Source organism: Marmota marmota, unplaced genomic scaffold (genome assembly GCF_001458135.2).
Source record: "Marmota marmota marmota unplaced genomic scaffold, marMar, whole genome shotgun sequence".
In the NCBI taxonomy this organism is placed as follows: domain Eukaryota; kingdom Metazoa; phylum Chordata; class Mammalia; order Rodentia; family Sciuridae; genus Marmota; species Marmota marmota.
In genome coordinates, this window is record NW_026000016.1 from 45877389 (window position 1) to 45897235 (window position 19847).

General features: G+C 48.9%; 1 protein-coding gene across 4 annotated transcripts in view; it reads left to right on the top strand.

Moving 5' to 3' along the window:
- The window catches only part of Lgr6 (leucine rich repeat containing G protein-coupled receptor 6), a 117394-nt gene extending 103336 nt beyond the window's left edge, over nucleotides 1-14058 (top strand). For all 4 annotated transcript variants that reach the window (XM_048809691.1, XM_048809690.1, XM_048809689.1 and 1 more), the window contains 8 exons: nucleotides 177-248; nucleotides 1421-1486; nucleotides 2646-2717; nucleotides 3097-3168; nucleotides 4776-4901; nucleotides 5910-6070; nucleotides 9965-10045; nucleotides 12310-14058. In XM_048809691.1, coding sequence (XP_048665648.1) covers nucleotides 177-248; nucleotides 1421-1486; nucleotides 2646-2717; nucleotides 3097-3168; nucleotides 4776-4901; nucleotides 5910-6070; nucleotides 9965-10045; nucleotides 12310-13565 — 1906 coding nt within the window. In that variant the 3' untranslated portion in view covers nucleotides 13566-14058. The remainder of the gene's footprint in view (nucleotides 1-176; nucleotides 249-1420; nucleotides 1487-2645; nucleotides 2718-3096; nucleotides 3169-4775; nucleotides 4902-5909; nucleotides 6071-9964; nucleotides 10046-12309) is intronic.
- The last annotated feature ends 5789 nt before the right edge of the window (nucleotides 14059-19847 follow it).

Consider the following 19847-nt stretch of genomic DNA (forward strand, 5'->3'; position numbering starts at 1 on the left):
CACGGCCTGCTCCTGTCTGTCCCTGGAGCCCCGCCCCCGCCCTGTCTCTCCCACCACTTCTTTCTTTTGTCAGCTCTGTCCTCCCACGACAATATCAGGTCCAGAGCTGGAGAACCATGGCTGGGAATGGCAGGGCCCTGGGCCTGGTGCCAGCTCTGTCTCTGTTCTCCCTGCAGGACCCTGACCCGCGCAGGCATCCGGCTGCTCCCACCGGAAATGTGCCAGCAACTGCCCAGGCTCCGAGTCCTGTGAGTGGCTCACAAGCATTCCACGGTCTTGGCCTTCCCCCATGTCCCAGCAAAGGCCTCCCCTGCTTCTTTCTGTCCCACTGGGTCACATCTTTCTGGAGAGGAGGGCAGCTTAGGTTCCTTCTGAGAACCTGCCCCAGAGGGCCTGGGTTGTCCTGTTGTTCAGTATAAAGACTATGGTTTTTGGAGTCAGACCTGGGTTCTTTGAGGCCCAGCTCGGCCCCTCATTAGCTCATTAATTGGAGTCACCCTTTAATTTCTCTGAACTGCAATCTTTTATCTGTATAAAGAGTACATTTGTAAGCATTGAAAAATATGTATTAAGTACCTAGCATACCGTAGGTGCTCAATAAAAGGCATCGTTACTCTAATTTATACAAGAAAGTTCATTCCTTTTGGAATTGTGAAGATACCTAAGTGACCTATAAAGTAAGTCAAAGGTTTTTTTTTGTTTGTTTGTTTTGTTTTGTTTTGTTTTTCTCTCTCTCTCTTGGCTCCAACTTAAATCTGAGACTCCTTACCAGGGTCCATAGGCCCAAAGCTCAGGAAGGGTATGCTGACACACAGGTGTCCTGGGATGTGAGTTCCAGAGCCAGTCTCGCCTCTGTCCAGTGGTGTATCCCTGGACAGATTCCGTTCTAAGGTTCTGGGTCTCATGTTCCTCATCCGGTAGGTGAAGGCACTAAGCCAGCTGTTCCCTTAGGGCCCCAACTCTGATCTTCCCTACCGACACCATAAACAGTGGCTTTAGGCGCCATGGACGTCAGTTGGCACAGACAGGTTTGCTCAGTGGTGCCTAGGTTCCCTTTGGCTGTCTCGGTGTCCTGCTTCCCACTCAGCCTCTCTCCTCAGGTCCTCTCTCCACAGCCCTCTCCCCTCCTGCTCCACTTCCCCAGGACGCCTCCAGGGTCCTTCTGGTGGATACGGCTGCCCCACTGAGAAAAATACCAATAAGGTATTTATAAGCCCAGTGAGGACCGGGGCTCAGCAAGGGGGCATGAAGAGAGGTCTAACTGAGGAGGCTGGTATCCTCAGCTACAGTGTTCCTATAGGGTCCCTATGACCTTCGACTACTTGACAAGAAAGCACAGCCCTGGCCAGAGCTCCTTCTCTTCTCCTGCCCTCACATAGCCACTGCTTTGCCCCAGCCCTGGCCTTTCTCTCTTCCCCAGGGAGCTGTCTCACAATCAAATTGAGGAGCTGCCCAGTCTGCGCAGGTGTGAGAAGTTGGAGGAAATGTGAGTTTGGGGGCTGAGGGAGACAAAGGCAAGCCAGACTTGGCAGGTCTGAGGGGAGGATCAGCAAGGGGCGAATCAGGCTCAGAATTTTCTCCCTTCTCTGAGTTTGTTGAACAAAAGCATTAGGGCTGAGAGCCTGGAAGAGGACTGGATATGGCCCCTAGGACTCACAGCAGATGACAGACCCAGGAGCTGGAACCCTAAAGGAGTCTCAAGGTGGCTCCTTATGAGTCAACAGCAACATTAGAAATGCAGCAGAGGATGAGGGCCGGGGCTTTGGCTCAGTAATGAAACGCTTGCCTAGCATGTGTGAGGCCTGGGTTCAATCCCCAACACTGGGGAAAATAAAAAAAAGAAGAAGAAGAAGAAGAAGCTAGAAAGAAAAACTCAGTAGTGATAAGGAACAAGGCCACATTAGGGCCTGGTGGGATGGATGTGGGAAAGGTTCAGAGGAGCTGGAAGCACCCTGCATTTTGGAGTGTGCACACTCATTTCCACATGCCCATAAACACACACACACTCTCTCCAACACCCCCCCCCATTCAAGTTTCACAAGGAAAAACATCACTTTAAAAAATTCTCTAAGCCCTATTCACCCAGCTCCTGTTTTCTCAAACTAAACTATGGCATCCTAGGCCTCTGTGTATCTATATTTTGCAGGGCACTCCTTTGTAGGGCCCGGGCTAGAAAATGTGTAAGGATCTGTCCTGTTTGTCTGTGGCTCTTTGGCATTGTCTGAGGCCCAGGATCCATCTCACCAGTTTAGTGAGCTCTGCTTCCTGGCTCAGGCCAGTCTGTTGGGCTGTCCAAGGACTGGGCGGTGCTCTGCCCCTGGGCTGGGATCTGGAGGACCCATGGCAGTGGGGGAGTGAGGGGCAGTTCAGCTGGGCCGAGAGCCAGGCCCGGTGGGAACATTGGAAGCTGACTCCCTTTTGGGCCACAGGGATGGTTTTGTGGCTTTGTCTCCTGACCCACTTACCCAAGGCAACCGGATCCCCTTGTGCTCCCTTTAATTCTGGTGACATCCGCGGGCTGGGCCCTTTCTTCCTGTGCCAGGAGAAGTGGGGGGCTCTTCTTTCTTCTTCCCAGTGCTCAGGGGGCGTGGATCAGAGCCAGAGTCTGAGCCCAGAGGCTCATCCAACCTCTCTTGCTGCCCTAGCGGCCTCCAACACAACCGCATCTGGGAAATCGGAGCTGACACCTTCAGCCAGCTGAGCTCCTTACAAGCCTTGTGAGTACCTGCAGTACCCAGGGGTGGGCCCTGGAGGAGGCAATGCCAGGCTCATACCCATAGCACATGTGACCAGTGTCCACATATGTGACATGCACAGACTTCCTGTTCCACCGCCCCTAACCCCAGCACACACAGAGGACGAGAAATACCTCTCCCTACAGATGGTACTCGGGGGCCATGTGGCTCTAGAGCCAAGCTGCTATGTCCCTGTTTCTGATGCCACAACCAGGCTGGGAACTGGACAGCAGCAGGTATCTTCCCCCAAAGGCTAAGGTCACTGCAACTGGAGGGAGGTCAGATGGGAGGAAGAGCCCAGGTGGGAACAATGAGAACTCCACATGCCACCATCCTCTCCTATCACACTCTTTGTCCACAGGGACCTAAGCTGGAATGCCATCAGATCCATCCACCCAGAAGCCTTCTCAACGCTGCGCTCCCTGGTCAAGCTGTAAGTGCCCACTCACTCTCCTCTAGGATGCTAGGGACCAATTGGAACTGTGGGATGTCCAGTGGGGGTAGGAGAACCACCCCTGATTAGGGACATGCATTAAAGTTTGACCACACATGCCAGGGAGATGGGCTCCAGCCTAATCAATCATTCTGACAGTCCGTTTGACACATTGTGGGGCCTGATAAACAGAATCCACCTCTTGCAAGCTCCAGAACATCATCTGCTAATGTTCTGCAACATTGGCAGCCTCAGTCCTCCCCCTGTCCCCCTATCCCATCCCCCACTCCACCCCCAGCCTTTCGATGCTCTACATGCACCAATAAAGGGGGTGTATGGGCCTGGAACTCTTCAACACAAGAGGGTGGTGGCTGTTGGTGGAACCAGGGTCTCAGAGAGTTCAGGAGTTCTGCTTGACATTACTCGAAAGGCTGCCATTCTGCAGAACAGCCAGGGACCAGAGGTCGCTAATTTATATAGAATGTAAATAGGGAGCTTGTAGGTTTGGCCACGTGGCCTTTATTTCAGGGGCTGCCACACGCTGTGGTAGAGGTTATTGGCTGCACCAGGGATCCTACTGATCTCCTACCTCCCTGTTTTCCAAGTCGAGTGTCCCAAAGGCAGGCCGGCCCCAGGGGGTCCTTTTCTAATAACACAGAGACTCCTTTGGGCTAGCTCCAGCCCCGGCTGCAGAGCCCCAGATCCTCATGACACAGGTGACATCTCCAAGGTTCAGGGGGAGAGGCTCAGAGCCGAGGACAGAACCCAGGACTCCTAGGCTGCAGTCTCTCCCCAGGCTGCGGCTCTCTGGGCTCTGGGCTGTGACCTTGCAAAACTCTCACCTCCGTCTTCCCTCTCCTGTTTGCTGTACTCCTGCCAGATAGGTAGGGCAGATATTTTTATCCTTTGAAAGATGAGGACATTGGAACTCAGGCAGATTTGTGACTCCCTTTGGTTACCCAAGGAGTTGGTGACAGTACCAGGTTTCCTGCCTTCCAGTCCAGGGCTATTTCCACCACGCACCATCTGTGGTGGTGGTGTTTGCTTTGGAGCCTCGGCTTCCTCTAATGCATCTCCAGTGGAGGACCATGTATGTCCTCAGCTCTGGCTCCAGAAGGCACCAAAGGGCGGGATGGATGACCCAATCCCTACGGTAGCCAGATGCCCAGCTCTGTCCTATCCCCAACTCTGGCCTCTGTAGCATCAGAATAGCAGAGGAAAGAAAGGAGGAGGAAGCCAACCGCAGACAGGTCCCCTAGGGGGACGGGCAGGGATTCCTGGATGGGAATCAGACCTGGATACAGGAGCTGTGTCTGAGGGGCTCTGTTACCTCTAAATTGGGACAGCTTGGCATTAAGTGGTACATAGCTGGCACTTGGTGTTTGTTGAATGACCGAATGAATGAATACATTGTGGATGGTGCCTCTGGCAACTCTTGACCACACTCCTCCCCGGCGTGTAATGCCGTCTTCTCTCTGTGCTCATCTTCTGTCCTTTGCTCCTCTCCTCTTGCTTCCATCCCAGGCACACTGGCCACACCCTCCGCACAGCCCTGCCCCCTCAGCAATCCCACTGACTGCCAATAACCCTGCCATCCACTGTCCTAGGGATCTGACAGACAACCAGCTGACTACACTGCCTCTGGCTGGGCTTGGGGGCCTGATGCATCTGAAGCTCAAAGGGAACCTGGCTCTGTCTCAGGCCTTCTCCAAGGACAGTTTCCCAAGACTGAGGTGAGGGCCTGGCTTTTCCCCCCACATCTGGGTATGTTTGCCCGGGGTCTGCTGGAGGCCAGGGAGGGACAGGGAGAAAGCTATGGGACCTCACCCCAAGAAGAGCCTAGTGGCTTGGAGTGTCTCTGAGACTGCATGGGAAGGCTCCCTGGGCCTCCTGGGAGTCTGGTCTCATACATGCCTCCTCTTCCTCTTCATCTCTTTCTAGAATTTTCCCCACCCCAAGTACCACTCCTAGAGAACACTGGAATGTATGAGGGTGGTAGTAAATGGGGTTGAAGGCCCCTGGACCTCCTTACTCTGTGCCTGGTTCCACATAGCCAGGCTGTCCGTCCTCACTTTGGCAGCATCTGGGTCCCTGGAATCAGGGCAGAGCCCAGGGCATGATGAGTGGAAAACAAACTGCACAGCCCGTCCCTGGTGTTAATGACATCCAGGCCTCCTCCGTGCAGCGGCAGCAGCAGTGCAGCCTGTGTGGCCCGAGCCTTGTCTACTATAAACTAATGAAGTGCCCAAGACATTTGCCCTCACCCTCCAAGGACACGCTATCCAGCTCTAATGTGCCCATAGGGGAAGGTGAGGGTGTGGGTCTCACAGAGGGCAAGGGTGGAGCATCCCTAGGAGAATCCCTGCTTCCTGCAATATGAAAGAAGAGCCGCAGCCTAGGCTGGGGAGCAGAGCACTGTAAGTGCTGTGTGACCTTGGGGAAGTTGCTTCCTACTCTGAGTCTGCTAAGAGTCCTCCTTCAATAAAGGGCAGACATTTCTCTCCCCATCTCAGTTCTGAGGATGAATGAGGAAAAGACTGGCATGTGCCCAGAGCCCCTCAGAGTCAGGGTGCAAGATTCTTAACAAATCAAGTCCTCGAGGCTGCTGGCATAGTGAGCAGGACACTTTGTGGTTGAAGGGCAGGTACTTAGTCCCCAGTTCTTGGGCTGGGGAATCTCTTAACTCAGGGCTAATGTCTTAGACTCCAAACATAATGAGGCAGCCCCTCTCCCATCCTCAGGATTCTGGAGGTGCCCTATGCCTACCAGTGCTGTGCCTATGGGGTCTGTGCCAGCTTCTTCAAACCCTCTGGGCAGTGGCAGGCCGAGGACTTCCACCTGGAGGAGGAGGAGCCTCCAAGGAGGACCCAGAGCCTCCTTGCTGGACAAGCAGAGAACCATTGTGAGTGACGGGGGATGCCTAGACTGGCGGGTGGGGAGCTGTAGAGAGGAAGTTAGGGAGGAGGCTTGGGGGGCCTGGAAGGGAATCTAAGAGGGGCAGCCGAGGGAGGACTGGGGGTGGCTGCTTGTGACCTGGGAGGAACTCTCCCACTGTTTGCGCCTGACTCTCTAATGCAACACCCCAAAGGTACTTAGGGGAGAAGTAATGATGGTAACAATGGCAACAATAACATCTCAACAGGTTCCTCCTTTGCGATTCACAAAGTACCTCACAGGTGCTGTCTTTGTTAGTATCCTATCCTTGGGGCTCACATATTTCTTTGTGGTTGCCTTCTCTGACACATGGGCCCTTCAGCCTCAGGGCATTCTAGGAGAAAACAGACCTAAACCAAGTAGGATTGAATTAAATCAATTGAATTAAACCTGCTTCCAGAAAAAAAAAAAATCCGGATACAATATGTCCTACAACCAAAAGGATCTTTGTAGAAATTATTGTTCTCCAAGGGTATCCTGCACCTCCCATCTCTTGTGAGTCTGAAAGCGAGACTTCAATGGTCACTATACACAAGAGGGTTTCACTGAGATCTGTCTTGGGCCAGATTGATTTCTGGAAGAGTTGGGGTGAAAGGGAAAGATTAGGGTGGACAGCCAGGGGTTCTGAGGAACTGTGTACTAAGAGGTGTCTTGGTTGAAGGGCAGAGAGCAATGCTCCCCCACACCCCGCCATGTTACTGAACACAAGATGAACTAGGAGAGAGAAACAAGGTCCTGCTTCTTGCATTCCTTTTTCCATCTTGAGTTCCTCTCTGTACTCTCTCAACGGAGAAGTTGAACTGAAAAATTAAATTGAAGTATGTAAGAAAAACATCTCATAATGGGGTAAACAGAATTAGGTCTAAACCCAACTATAGCTTTCACCAGTCGGGTTGCCTTAGATAAGTTGTTTAATCTTACTGACACTCCATTTTCTTGTCTTTAAATGAGAAAGATAGCTGGAACCAGTGTCATACACCCGTAATCCCAGCGACTTGGAGGCTGAGGCAGGAGAATCTCAAGTTTGAAGGCAGTCTCAGCAATTTAGCGGCCCCTTCAGCAATTGACTGAGACCCTGTCCCAAAATACAAAAATAAAAAGGGCTGGGAATGTAGCTCAATGGTAAAAGACCCCTGGGCTCCCCAGCACCAATAAAATAAAAATGAAGGAGAAATATAATACATTTCTCATAGACTGTTGGGAGGCTTGAAAGAGTCCATATAAGGTGAAGTGGGTTTACCACTGCTGCTGCTGAGAACTTGGATCCCCTTCTGGCATGGGGACAGTTTAGTAGTGTAGCTCAGGATATAGCTGTGGAGGCTGAACCTTGAGTGGGCAGTCTGGGGGTCTCTGAGACCCTCACTCCCAGTGCACCAAAGCCCCTCCCAGATGGGGCACAAGGACCTGACAAGGAGGTTCACAGGTCCCAGCAGCTGGCTGAGCCAGCAGACAGCTGTCCCCAGGGGACATTCCCGGATGTCTGCTACACACTCCCTCAGGGGGCTGGAAGGAGGAATGGAAACTTTCCTTCCTCAAGGTGAAACTTTCCACCGGGGCTTAAGTCTTGGAGAACCACAGGGCGTCGAGCTCGTGGGCTGCCTGCCGCCTGTAATGGGAGCTAGGGCAGGGCCCCCCACTTCCTGTGGGAGCAAACGAGCCTCGAGAAGGAAAGCCAGGAGCCCTGCTCCAGCCAGATTCGATTTCCTCCTTGTTTGAAGAGTGGTTACTTAACACCTTGGCCGTGACTTTCCCAGCCTCAGACAGAGTCCATTGATTTCACCCCTTGTGTTTCATTCATGCATTTTGATTTCAAAGAATTGCTAAGCCCCATTCTGGAGGGGCAGGCAGGGAATGAAAGGTAGAGAAGGAAGGAAATGCCAGGACTCTGTGGGCACACCTCAGCCTACCCACCCTGATGCTGTCCAGGCCAAGGCCACAGTCTTCCAGCCTCCTGGGAAAACTACCAACTGAAGGTGTTTACTCTTTAAGTGGGGAAGAAGAACCCACACAGGAACTAGACCGCGAGCCAAAGATGGGCACAAGTGCAACAGAGTCACCTATCCGTTTCCTTATGATGAAGAGTCCGTAAGGACTGTCTTTTAAACCTGATGAATGTACAGGTGCCTTTAAAAGACAAGCAGCTCTTTCTTGCCACTTGGATCCTCAGGTACTTTTCCCAGTGTGACTTCAGAAACTTAAGTTTTATTCTTTAAAATGTCTTTCATTGATGGGTTGTCCTTATAAAAGAAAGTTGTGTCTTTATAGTTAGAAGCTATTTCAGAGAGTCATTTCAAAGTTCTTATAGAATTTTGAGACTCTGAGGTGTCTCTGATCCCCTGGAGTTCACAGGTCCTGGTTAAGAAATATTGCAATAGGGCTGGGGGTGTGGCTCAAGGACCTGCATTTGATCCCCACCACTGCAAACAAAACAAAAAACCCACCCAAGATCCAAAAACACCCCCCAAACTGCAATAGTAAATAAGAAAAAAGAAAAATCTCATTTCATTCAAAGATGCTACAGAATTTCTCCAATGATGGATTTACCTTTCCATCCCTGTTTTATCCTACTAACCTAGAATTGTAGAGCTGCGGCTTAGAATTGGAAGGACATTAATGATTATCTAGTCCAAACTCTGACTCAGGGTAGAAGTGCATCCTCTCACGTTGGGAACTTTCTAGTTCAATAGCTCCAGTGATAAATAATGTCTAGCTTATGCATCTGTAAACCTCCCCCCACCTTCCCACTCCCCAATCCCCCCCAAACAATCCATCTCATGATTGTTGAACATCTGGGCTCTGTAGTCAGACAAATCTGGATTTGTATTCTGGTCTGTCATCACTAGCTGGGAGACCCAGAGGAAGCCACTTAACTTCAATGAGCCTCAGTTTCCTTATCTGACACCTGCCTCATGCACTATTGTGAAGGTTAAGGAAGCTATGACAATGAGGACTCACAGAGAGAGGAACAGCTCAAGGAATGTTAACCCTTGTTGCAAAGTAAATCCATCAGTTGACACAGGCCTTGTAGCATGACAGTTTGTTTCCTCATTTGTCTCCATAAGTCCCTCGTGAGCAGGACCATCTTTTATTCATTCCTGAATTCCTCTGCCCTTCCAGTTCTTAAATGTAGTTGGCATCATATTCAGAACACATGCGTCCACTGTGCACGTGCTGAAGAGCTAGAACATCTTCATTTGAACCATAATTTGCCTCCTTCTATATAATCCATCGACTGATGTTGGTTCTACCCTCTGGGACAGAACAGCATGTAGAAGTGTAACCTCTTTATATCAACAGGCTTTCAGCTCTTGGACAGCCATTATATCCCCACTTATTCTTGCCTTCTCCAAGCCAACCATCCCCCAGCTACTTTATTTCTCACACAAATGACTTCTGCTCCCCCACTATCCCTGGCTCATCTCTGAACACACTGCAGCTCACAGAGGTCCCCCTTCATGTTTATTGTTTGCAACTGGACATGGAATTACAATGACCGCCTGACCAGAGTGGAGAACAGTATGATCCGTAGCTCCCATTATTAGGGCAGCTATGGCCCAAATTCTAAGTACTCGTGAACTACAGCTGATGGGAGAGGACAGGGGAGGGCTGAGAACAGAAAGACCAGGACTAATCATAACATTTGGTGTTCAAAACCCACAATGGACATGATCCATATGTGAATAATAGGGAGCTGACCAAATATTTACACCCAAGGGTAGAAGCAGATGTTCAGAGCTGCTGGCTGACCAGGACTGAACAGTTAATCAGTGACACATCTACTTAAAGGGGTAGGGGTTAGGAGAAAGGTGGCAAGGTGACACCAAGGTCCAGGCCTCAGCCACATTTTCATCTCCTCTCTCAGATGACCTGGACCTGGATGAGCTCCAAATGGAGATGGAGGACTCAAAGCCACACCACAGTGTCCAGTGTAGCCCTATTCCAGGTGAGATCGGTGGCCTGGGAATGGAGAAGGGGCACCCACCCACCTAGAGAGAGGCCGGTTCAGGTGGCCCATCTGTAGCTAAGTGTCAGGCATGGTCTTTGCCTGACTCCCATCTTAGGGGAAGGAAAGCCTCTTCTCATTATTCCTGAGGAAGGAGGGAGTTCTGACCCTTGATGGCTACTATTACATGGGGAATATCAGAATGAGGGTGGAGGGGTGACAGGCAGTCAAGCAACCTCTGCAAACCAGTCATTTAGAGGTTATGCTCTCATGGAGGACAGAAGCAAGAAAGAATGCCTTGAACCCCTGCTCGGGGGACATGGGGCTGCTTCTGAGCACTCTCTCAATCTAAAAACCACCTCACAGAATACTAGAGTCACGTGGGACTAAGTCACCTTCTCCAGCCCTCACTGCTCCGTCCCAGCAAGATTACAGTCTCTTGACTAAAATCCTCCACAGTGCAAAATCTCCAGTGTCTCTGGATAATTCCTGCACCAGTACTGTCTAACTTTACCGCAGAGGAAGCCTTGTCTGGAGTCATCCAACCCAAAGCCATTTTTTAAAAAAAATGTATTATCTCTTTTAAAAAATACCTTTATTTATTTATTTATTCATTCATTCATTCATTTTATTCATTTATTTTTATGTGGTCCTGAGGATCAAACCCAGTGCCTCACATGTGCAAGGCAAGCACTCTACCACTGAGCCACAGCCCCAAAGAAAGAAAGAAAATTCTTTCTCCTCAGTGCAATTTAGCCTAAGATGTTGAGAGTGAAAAAGTCCCTTTCCTGTGTATAAAATGTTAACCAACAATGCTAGAAGGCAGCAGCAGTCTGCTGCTCAGGCCAGGAACTTTTATTCAGAATGAACAAAAAGTGATGAACAGCTGGCTTTTCCTCTTTCATCCCACCTCCATTCTCCAGGCTTCAATTTTTAGTTCATATCCCTTAACCTCTCCTTTCCCCTTTCCAAACCCTGGAGCGCTGGCCTGACCTTGCCTAACACCAGCTCTCAGCACTTACTGATAATAGCACGCTCCCTAGCGCCAGCTCAGAGCCAGAGCACTGACCCAACCTAGAGGAAGCAGGTGTTTTTTTGTTTTTTTTCACTTGGAAATCCATGTGCTTTTTTTTTTTTTTAATTCAAACTGCCACAGAAATGTCACCTCTGAAAACCAGTAACCAACAGGGATGAGGTAAAAGAGGAAATTTCCAAAAATAAGGTTTAACTTAAACTTGCTTTTAAAATAGCTCATAAAAATGGTCAAATAAATTATGGTACATTATATGGTGGAGTATTTATGACACAGCCATTGAGATATGGTTTTGCGAAATATAAGGATATGGAAAAAGTGTGCAAGCATCACAAAATTTAACTTAAAGAATAAAAATCTCTATTCAGTCAAATCCCAACTTAGTTAAAAAAATCCGCACGTATATGTATATTTTAAAAGAAATTCTGTAAGGAAACATGCCAAAATAATGGCTTTTCTCTAAGAAGTGAGGTCATGAGCAGTTTTAATTTTTCCATGTTATATTTTCAAAATTTCTACAATTACCATATATTATTTCATAATTAGAAAAAAAAATGTTTTAAAAATAGCTCCCGCAAAAGCCTCTCAAATTCCCAAACCACCTAGCAATACATTGAGAAACAAGAGTCTGAAGCCAAAGGAAATGAAGAAATAATATGTCCAAAGTCATAAAGTGATTTAAGAACAGACTCTGAGAAGAGTGATGGGAAACACCAGGATCTCACCTATCTAGTGCAAAGTCGGGTGGGAAAACCCCAGAAGTCGTCTATGTTTTGATTATTTGTTTTCCCTCCCACATACTGATTGACAGATGAGTATGAAATATGCCTATACCGTTCTCAGAGAGCAAGGGAAAGCCAGTCAGGGCTCATCCACAATGGAATCCTTAGTGGGTCACTGAGCAGAACCTCAGCAAAAGTGTTACTGACTGGGTAGCCCCTCAAAGGACTGTGTCTCTACTACCGCAGTGGTATCCCCAGTTCTGGTACCCTCTCCATTCCAGAATGCCCGTCTGTCTCTTCCATCCTTCCAAATGTTGCTCCTTTGGAAAGATGTACTTAACGTTTCTTGAGTGTAGTAATCGGGATTGCACTGTGGGTATCAGGAGGAGGGTTAGTGTCCACTCCGTTTGCAGCTCTTGGAGGGCAGAGGCCAAGTCAGCCTCCCTTAGACCAGGGTTTCTGTCGTGGCAGCCTCGGCCAGGGGTGACGTCCGTCCCTCTCTCCTACAGGCCCCTTCAAGCCCTGCGAGCACCTCTTTGAGAGCTGGGGCATCCGCCTGGCCGTGTGGGCCATCGTGCTGCTCTCCGTGCTCTGTAACGGGCTGGTGCTGCTGACCGTGTTTGCCGGCGGGCCCATCCCCCTGTCCCCGGTCAAGTTTGTGGTAGGTGCGATTGCCGGCGCCAACACCTTGACGGGCATTTCCTGTGGCCTTCTGGCCTCCGTGGACGCCTTGACCTTTGGCCAGTTCGCCGAGTACGGAGCCCGCTGGGAGTCGGGGCTGGGCTGCCGGGCCACGGGCTTCCTGGCCGTCCTGGGGTCCGAGGCGTCGGTGCTGCTGCTCACCCTGGCCGCCGTGCAGTGCAGCGTCTCCGTGTCGTGCGTGCGGGCCTCCGGGAAGGCGCCCTCGCTGGGCAGTGTCCGAGCCGGGGCCCTGGGCTGCCTGTCGCTGGCAGGGCTGGCCGCCGCCCTGCCGCTGGCCTCGGTGGGAGAGTACGGGGCCTCCCCGCTCTGCCTGCCCTACGCCCCGCCCGAGGGCCAGCCGGCCGCCCTGGGCTTCGCGGTGGCCCTGGTCATGATGAACTCCTTCTGCTTCCTGGTGGTGGCCGGTGCCTACATCAAACTCTACTGTGACCTGCCACGGGGCGACTTTGAGGCCGTGTGGGACTGTGCCATGGTGAGGCATGTGGCCTGGCTCATCTTCGCGGATGGGCTCCTCTACTGTCCCGTGGCCTTCCTCAGCTTCGCCTCCATGATGGGCCTCTTCCCTGTCACCCCCGAGGCCGTCAAGTCTGTCCTGCTCGTGGTGCTGCCGCTGCCTGCCTGCCTCAACCCCCTGCTCTACCTGCTCTTCAACCCCCACTTCAGGGATGACCTTCGGCGGCTCTGGCCCGGCCCAGGAACTCCTGGGCCCCTGGCCTACGCTGCTGCCAACGAGCTGGAGAAGAGCTCCTGTGATTCCACCCAGGCTCTTGTGGCCTTCTCTGATGTGGATCTCATTCTGGAAGCTTCTGAGGCTGGACGGCCCCCTGGGCTGGAGACCTATGGCTTCCCCTCAGTGACCTTCATCTCCTGTCAGCAGCCAGGGGGCCCCAGACTGGAGGGAAGCCATTTTATAGAGCCAGAGGGAACCCATTTTGGGAATCCACAACCCTCTGTGGATGGAGAACTGCTGCTGAAGGCCAGGGGAGCCACATCCTCAGGAGGGGGCTCATCGGCGGGTGGGGGCTTCAGGCCCTCCGGCTCAGTCTTTGCTTCACACTTATAAATGTCCTTCCCCCTTCTTCTCTTTCCATCTCTTCCCTTCCTTCTCTCCCCACTCCCTCAATGATGGCTGCTTATAAAATAAATACAACCTAAACTCACCAGTGTGATCCACAGCAGGGCCTGGTTCTGTTGGTCTCCTCTCTCTGTGACCATCACCAGTGAAGGCTTCTTGGCCCAGTATTCCCTTGGCCCTCCTCATCTTCACCTTCATGCTGCCTCTTCCCTGTGGGTCCAAAGCTGTGGACCAGAGACCTGGAAATTTGCTTAAGGATAAGGAGTGAAATAAAAGACAGGGAAGGAGGAGGGGACCCGATAGGGCCAGGATCATGGCACAGTGGACACGGAGACCTAACAGAAAAGGGGACCACCAAGGGCATTTGGCATCTCCCCTTTGACTTATGGATAGGATATAAAACGTGTTCTGTGTCCCATTAATCTTGACATTTGCCATGAAAAAATACTTCCTATTAAAATGAGCTTTGGAAGAGATTACACATTATGTCCCTTTCTTAGAGAACATGTTAATATAGTAAAAGCCCTAAAAACCTCTGCAGCAGTAAAATCTATTGAACTCTGTTTAATCCCATTCTCCAATTCTTAGACAATATGTTTCTCTTTGATTGATTGGTTTTCATGGAATACCTATTACTAGCTCACAGGATTTAGTACTGTCTGTACCATCTAGTACTACCCAGTGACACCACAAAATCACATCACATCACTTTTTTTTTTTTTTGGCACTAGAGATTGAACCCAGGGGTACCTAACCACTGAGCTACATCCCTAGTTCTATTTATTTTTTATTTTTAGACAGGATCTTGCTAAGTTGCTTAGGGCCTCAATAAATTGCTGAGACTGATTTTGAATCTATGATCCTTCCTGCCTCAGTCTCCCGAGTTGCTGGGATTACAAGTGTGTGCCACCACACCAAGTGTCATCACTTTTTGAAAGTCCCAAACCTAGGAGCTGAACCTGGGGTGAAGTTCCAGAGGCAACTGGTGATTCCATGATCCAGGACAGACTCTCTGTACTCTACCTCCCAAGCTGCTTGTCTTACCTAGAGAAGGATGGGGAGGAACAGGCTGTCATGGTTACAGCTTCAGCCCCCTCAGGCAAGACGGAGGAAAAGGATCCTGTGTGTGCTTCCCCACCCCCTCCTACATCCAAGCACCAGTGAAACTCCTGCCTCCAGCAAGAAGGAGGATTGTTGGATCCTAGCAAGGTACACACAAGGAACTGTGTAGCAGTCTGGGTTCTCTCTGGCTGTGAGTTGCCTTCCTATGGTCCTCCATCAGATGCACCCTGCCACCAACTGTCACAAGCCTGGTCTTCCCTTCTTATCCTTCTTATTCTGTCTTTCTGTGGGACAAGGATCCATTACCTAGCAGAGAGGAGGTTCCTACAATGCTTTTAGAAGCATGTGGCTATCTGAGAGTCTTGGGTTCCCCAAATAGGCCTGACCTTTCTGCCTTTCCCCTCATGACTTTCTTATCTGTGGTTTCCCAAGTGCATCTGAAGGTCTATAGAGTACCTCTCACCCCACATACACATTCAATCTCAGGGTGAGAGGGTGAGAACCTGGTGCATTCTTACAAATATGAAAGCTAATTCTTGCAAACATAAAAAAGAATCCAAGACCCAGAAATGGGTGAGATTTTTTCCAGGGCACTCCAACATCAGTCAAACTCAAAGGACAGAGTCTGGAATCCTGAGACTGAATGAAACTCTGTTCTGTTGAATTCTATTGTGATCCCTAGCCAGGACCTACCCACAGGACCTCCACGGTTAAGACAACCCTGAGAAAGCTCTTGAGTTTCACAGCTCAAGTTTCTGCAGCTTCGCTTGTCCTGTCCCCCTGCTGCTCCCAGTGCCTAGTGGGAATTCCAACATAGGTTCACAAGGTGTCTAGGCTGGGCTGGAGGGATGAGGCAAAGACCATATTTAACTTGACACATTTTAAAATATCATTTGACTAGTTGAGTTTCCTGGATTCTTATAGGCTCCAAATGAATAAACTGACCTTATTATTCCTTAGGGTCCTACCAGGGGGTCAACTTCAGAGTAGTCACTCACTAAACTATGGTGCTGTCCCTAATTGCCCAGGGATGATCAAGAGTTTTCTTGATAGAAGGAGTTTGTTTTACTTTGGGTACTGAGAATCGGTAATTCTTAAAAAGGAAATGAGTTCTCTGAGAACTTCAGGGAAGACAACAAGGGTATGATTTTTGGGAGCCTTCACTTCTAGAAAGTCACCCTAGTTCCCCTCTCCACCATAGGATCACTGTTTCCCTTGGAGTTAGGGAGCCAGTCTTGAGTGGCTGTGTGTTAGAGGTTTGGGAGTTTTAGGGACTGTTCCCTACATGTGACTGCTTCTTTGGTAAGGGAGCCTGTGCTTTTTGGTCAGTGCTTTGACCTGTGGGCCAGGGTGGCACTGCTGTCCAACTTTACTGTCTGCTTCTAAAGATCTGGGCATCAGCCAAGGCTGGACAGAAGAGAGGTGTGTGGGAAGGGGGTGGAGCTGTTTCCCATAAACTCTTTTCTTCTTTTCTTTACATTCCTTCCTGTTGTGATGTAGATGTGAGTTGTCCCCCCAAATCTCAACATGTGAGACAATGCAGGAAAGTTTGGAGAAGAAATAGCCCTAATCTAATCAGTGAATTAGTCCCTGATGGGATTAGCTGAGTGGTAACTAGAGGCAGGTGGAGTGTGGATGAAGGAAGTGGTTCATTGGTGGTGTGCTATGGGGTATATATTTTGTATCTGGAGAGTGGAGTCAGTCTCTCTCTCTCTCTCTCTCTCTCTCTCTCTCTCTCTCTCTGCTTTCTGATCATCATGTGGGCTGCTTTCCTCTGCCACACTCTTCTGCCATGATGTCCTGTCTCACCTTGATGCCTGAAGAATGGAGCCTACTGTCTGGATTGAGACCTCTGAAACCGTGAGCCCCCAAGTAAACTTTTCCTCCTAAAATTGTTTTGGTCAGATCTTTTAGTCACAGCAGTGAAAAAGCTAAAATACTTCCTTCCTTTCTTTTTTTCCATGATGGAGATTGGACCCTTTTGCCCTGTACCACTGAGCTACAACCCCAGCCCTTTTTACTTTTTATTTTGAGACAGTGTCTCACTAAATTGCCCAGGCTGGCCTGGAACTTGTGATCTTATCCCTCACCCTCTTGTGTTGCTGGGATTATAGGCATGTGCCACGATTCCTGGCACCGTGAACTATTTTCACTATTCAAAAAGTCTAGTCAATGTTGTGCATTTGCACAGGAGAAGATTGTATAGTGCTTTCTCTGTTTTTTTTTTTTGTTTGTTTGTTGTTGTTGTTGTTGTTTTTTTACTGAATTCCTAGCAAGTCAGTATGTTCATTTACTTTAGCTATCTCCTTTGTGGTCAGTAGAAGTTTATGAAGATCAATTGATTCATCACAAAAATCAAAAACCAAATTTTTTGATGCACGTAAGTGTATTTTGTTTGATTGCAAACTCTTTCAAAATGGTGCCTATGGGAAAGAATCGGCCCAAAGAAAGGAACTAGAGTGGTGTAAATGTTGGGAGCTGCTGGCTCAGTGTATGCTTACCTGGGCTCTGTGTGCTATGCCTTGGCAGACTGACTTGTGGAGGAGAGCCTCTCACAGTGGCTCATAGTTTGCTAAGCACTTAGGTACACACCAAAAGGAAAAATCCAAAAAAAATCCAGAGCTAAAATTGGAAGACTATGGATCAGCAGAGTTAACAGCTGGGTCTTCTCCTTCCCAACCTCCTTGCTTCCCTTTGCCAGGAAGAATAAGGTTTTAAGAGTAAAGGAGGAATCAGGTGTGGTGGCACACACCTGTAATCCAGCGTCTCAGGAGGCTGAGGCAGGAAGATTACAAGTTCAAAGCCAGCCTCAGGAAACAAGGGGCTAAGTAACTCAGTGAGACCCTGTCTCTGAATAAAATACAAAATAGGGCTAGGGATGAGGCTCAGTGGTTGAGTACCCCAAGTTCAATCCCTGGTATACAAAAAAGAGGGAGGGAGCAGGGAGCACAGTGAGGTGGTGCCACACCTGTGATCTCAGCTACCTAGGAGGCTAAGGCAGCAGGATTGCAAGTTCTGGGCCAGCCTTAGCAACCTAGCAAGAACCTGTCTCAAAATGAAAAGGATCAGGGAGGTAGTTCAGTTATAGAGTGTTCATTCCTCACCCAAGGGGGGAAAAAAGGTGAAGGAGGGGAAGAAAGAAGAGCTGACAATTAGCAGGGCTGAGTAAGAGAGGATTGTGGGAGGTAGCTAGAACCCTGATCCTTTCTGGAACTGTCCTCTCTAATTACCTCTGCTCTGGTTTGGCAAGTTCTCTCACCCATCATCCACCACTCCTATGTGCCCTTCCGGGTTCTAGTCCTGTGCCATCTCCAGCCATGTGAAAATTGTCAGGATGTAAATATTTGATTCTTCTGTATAATAAAGCACCAGTGAAGTACCATTTGTGTCCCTCAGCTCCTTTCTGCTGCCCCTGGTGGAGTCATGGGTGTGGCCTTGGGGGCTGCTTTGAGGACGGAGTGATCAAAGGGTCAAGGCTCTTCCTAACCCATCTTCTGAACCTGGGGCATCTGGGGATGCCGGGGAGGCTCAGGATTGAAGTTTGGAGGCCTCAGAATCAAATCCGCTCACTCATTTTGAAGTGCTCTTTATGTACTTGACACTGGGTCAGACAGACAGCGTGGTCTTAAGAAAGCAGTGAGCAGGTTGGGCTCTTATTCAGACTCAGGCCTAGAACTAGGGTTTCCTGATCCTGTGAATCCCCCAAAATCAGCTCACTTTCTTCTCCTTGGGTTAACTTCCTCACCCACTCTCTGCTTTGGAAAGCTTCTCCCTCAAGCCTTGCTTCTGAGTAGGATGAATGCCCCCGAGACAACCAGGGCCTTTCTCAAGTTTAACAAAAACCTGCAGCCAAAGGAATGAGGTGCTAGCTCCAGAACTATACCAGGGCTTTGGTGGCCTAGTACCTGACTCTCTCATCCTGCTCCTTCCTTTTCTTTCTTCCTCTCTTTGCTCTTTCCTCTCCTGTTTTTCCCTCCTTCTCCTCTTTCTCTTGTTCCTCCTCTTCTTTTTCCCTTTTTGAATTTAAAAGTGTTTCAAATTTTATTTCATTTTTTAACTGATACGTGAACTCCATTCTTCTCCAAGACAGAGCATTTCAAACCCCTCCATCCTTCTAACTCATTCTCAGGAAGGCTGTTCTGGTTAGACTAGGTGAAGGGAAAGAGATCCAGGCATTAACTCCAGTAAGTGTGTAATCCTTGAGAGAATATAAAGCAACAATGGAGGCAGAGTCTATGCAAACTCAAGATCAGAGAGAGCAGTGGGATTGGCCCTTGTATCTAAAATCTGGAGCTGTTCTGGATTTGAAGCAGCTCTGAGTTCTAGCAAGTTGGAATCTGTGGTTAGTCACTCACGTCCACCACAAGTGGGCTAAGCTGTTCTTGTAGGCCTGGTCTCCTGTCTGTCCTCAACCACGACTAAAAAAAAAAAAAAAAAAGCTTTAATCTAATTTTTTTTGTGTTCAGAAAGCTTTAATCTAATTTTTATATAAGTAATACGTTGACATGGTTCAAATAACGTACGTTTTTCAAATAACAGTCTCTGTCCCATTCCTGTCCCTATTTGCTCACTTTCTAAAACCTCACTGGTTTGCCACTGTTATTAGGGTCTTACATATCCTTCCAGAGGTTTTTTCAATGCATAGACAAGCAAGATGCATAGCAGTGCTTATTATTATTATTTTTACCTAAAGTTAGAATACCACACATGTGCTTCTGCCTTTTCTTTTTTAAACCTACTAATACAGCTCAAAGATCTTTCCACAGAAGAAAACTTGCCCATTTTTTTTTCATAGTATTGGTATCCCATTATATGGATAATATAATTTTATCTCACTGTTCCCTTTCTGATGGACATTTGGATTGCTTAATAGCTTGCTCTTATAAACGATACTGCAACAAGTACCTTTTTAACACACATGTATATATGTGGGATTGCTGAGTCAAAAGAATAATCCTGAATAATTATACCATTTTTTTCCCCCTTCAGTATTGGAGATTGAACCCAGGGCTTCACACATGCTAGCAAGTGCTCTACCACTGAACTACATCCCTAGATCTTTTATTCTATTTTGAGATAGGGTCTCTGTAAGTTGCTCACACTGGCCTTAAACTTGGCATCCTCCTACTCAGCCTCCTAATTAGCCAGAATTAGATATGCACACCTCCTGGGTTAATTATACCTTTTTTTTTTTTTTAACCTTCGTTT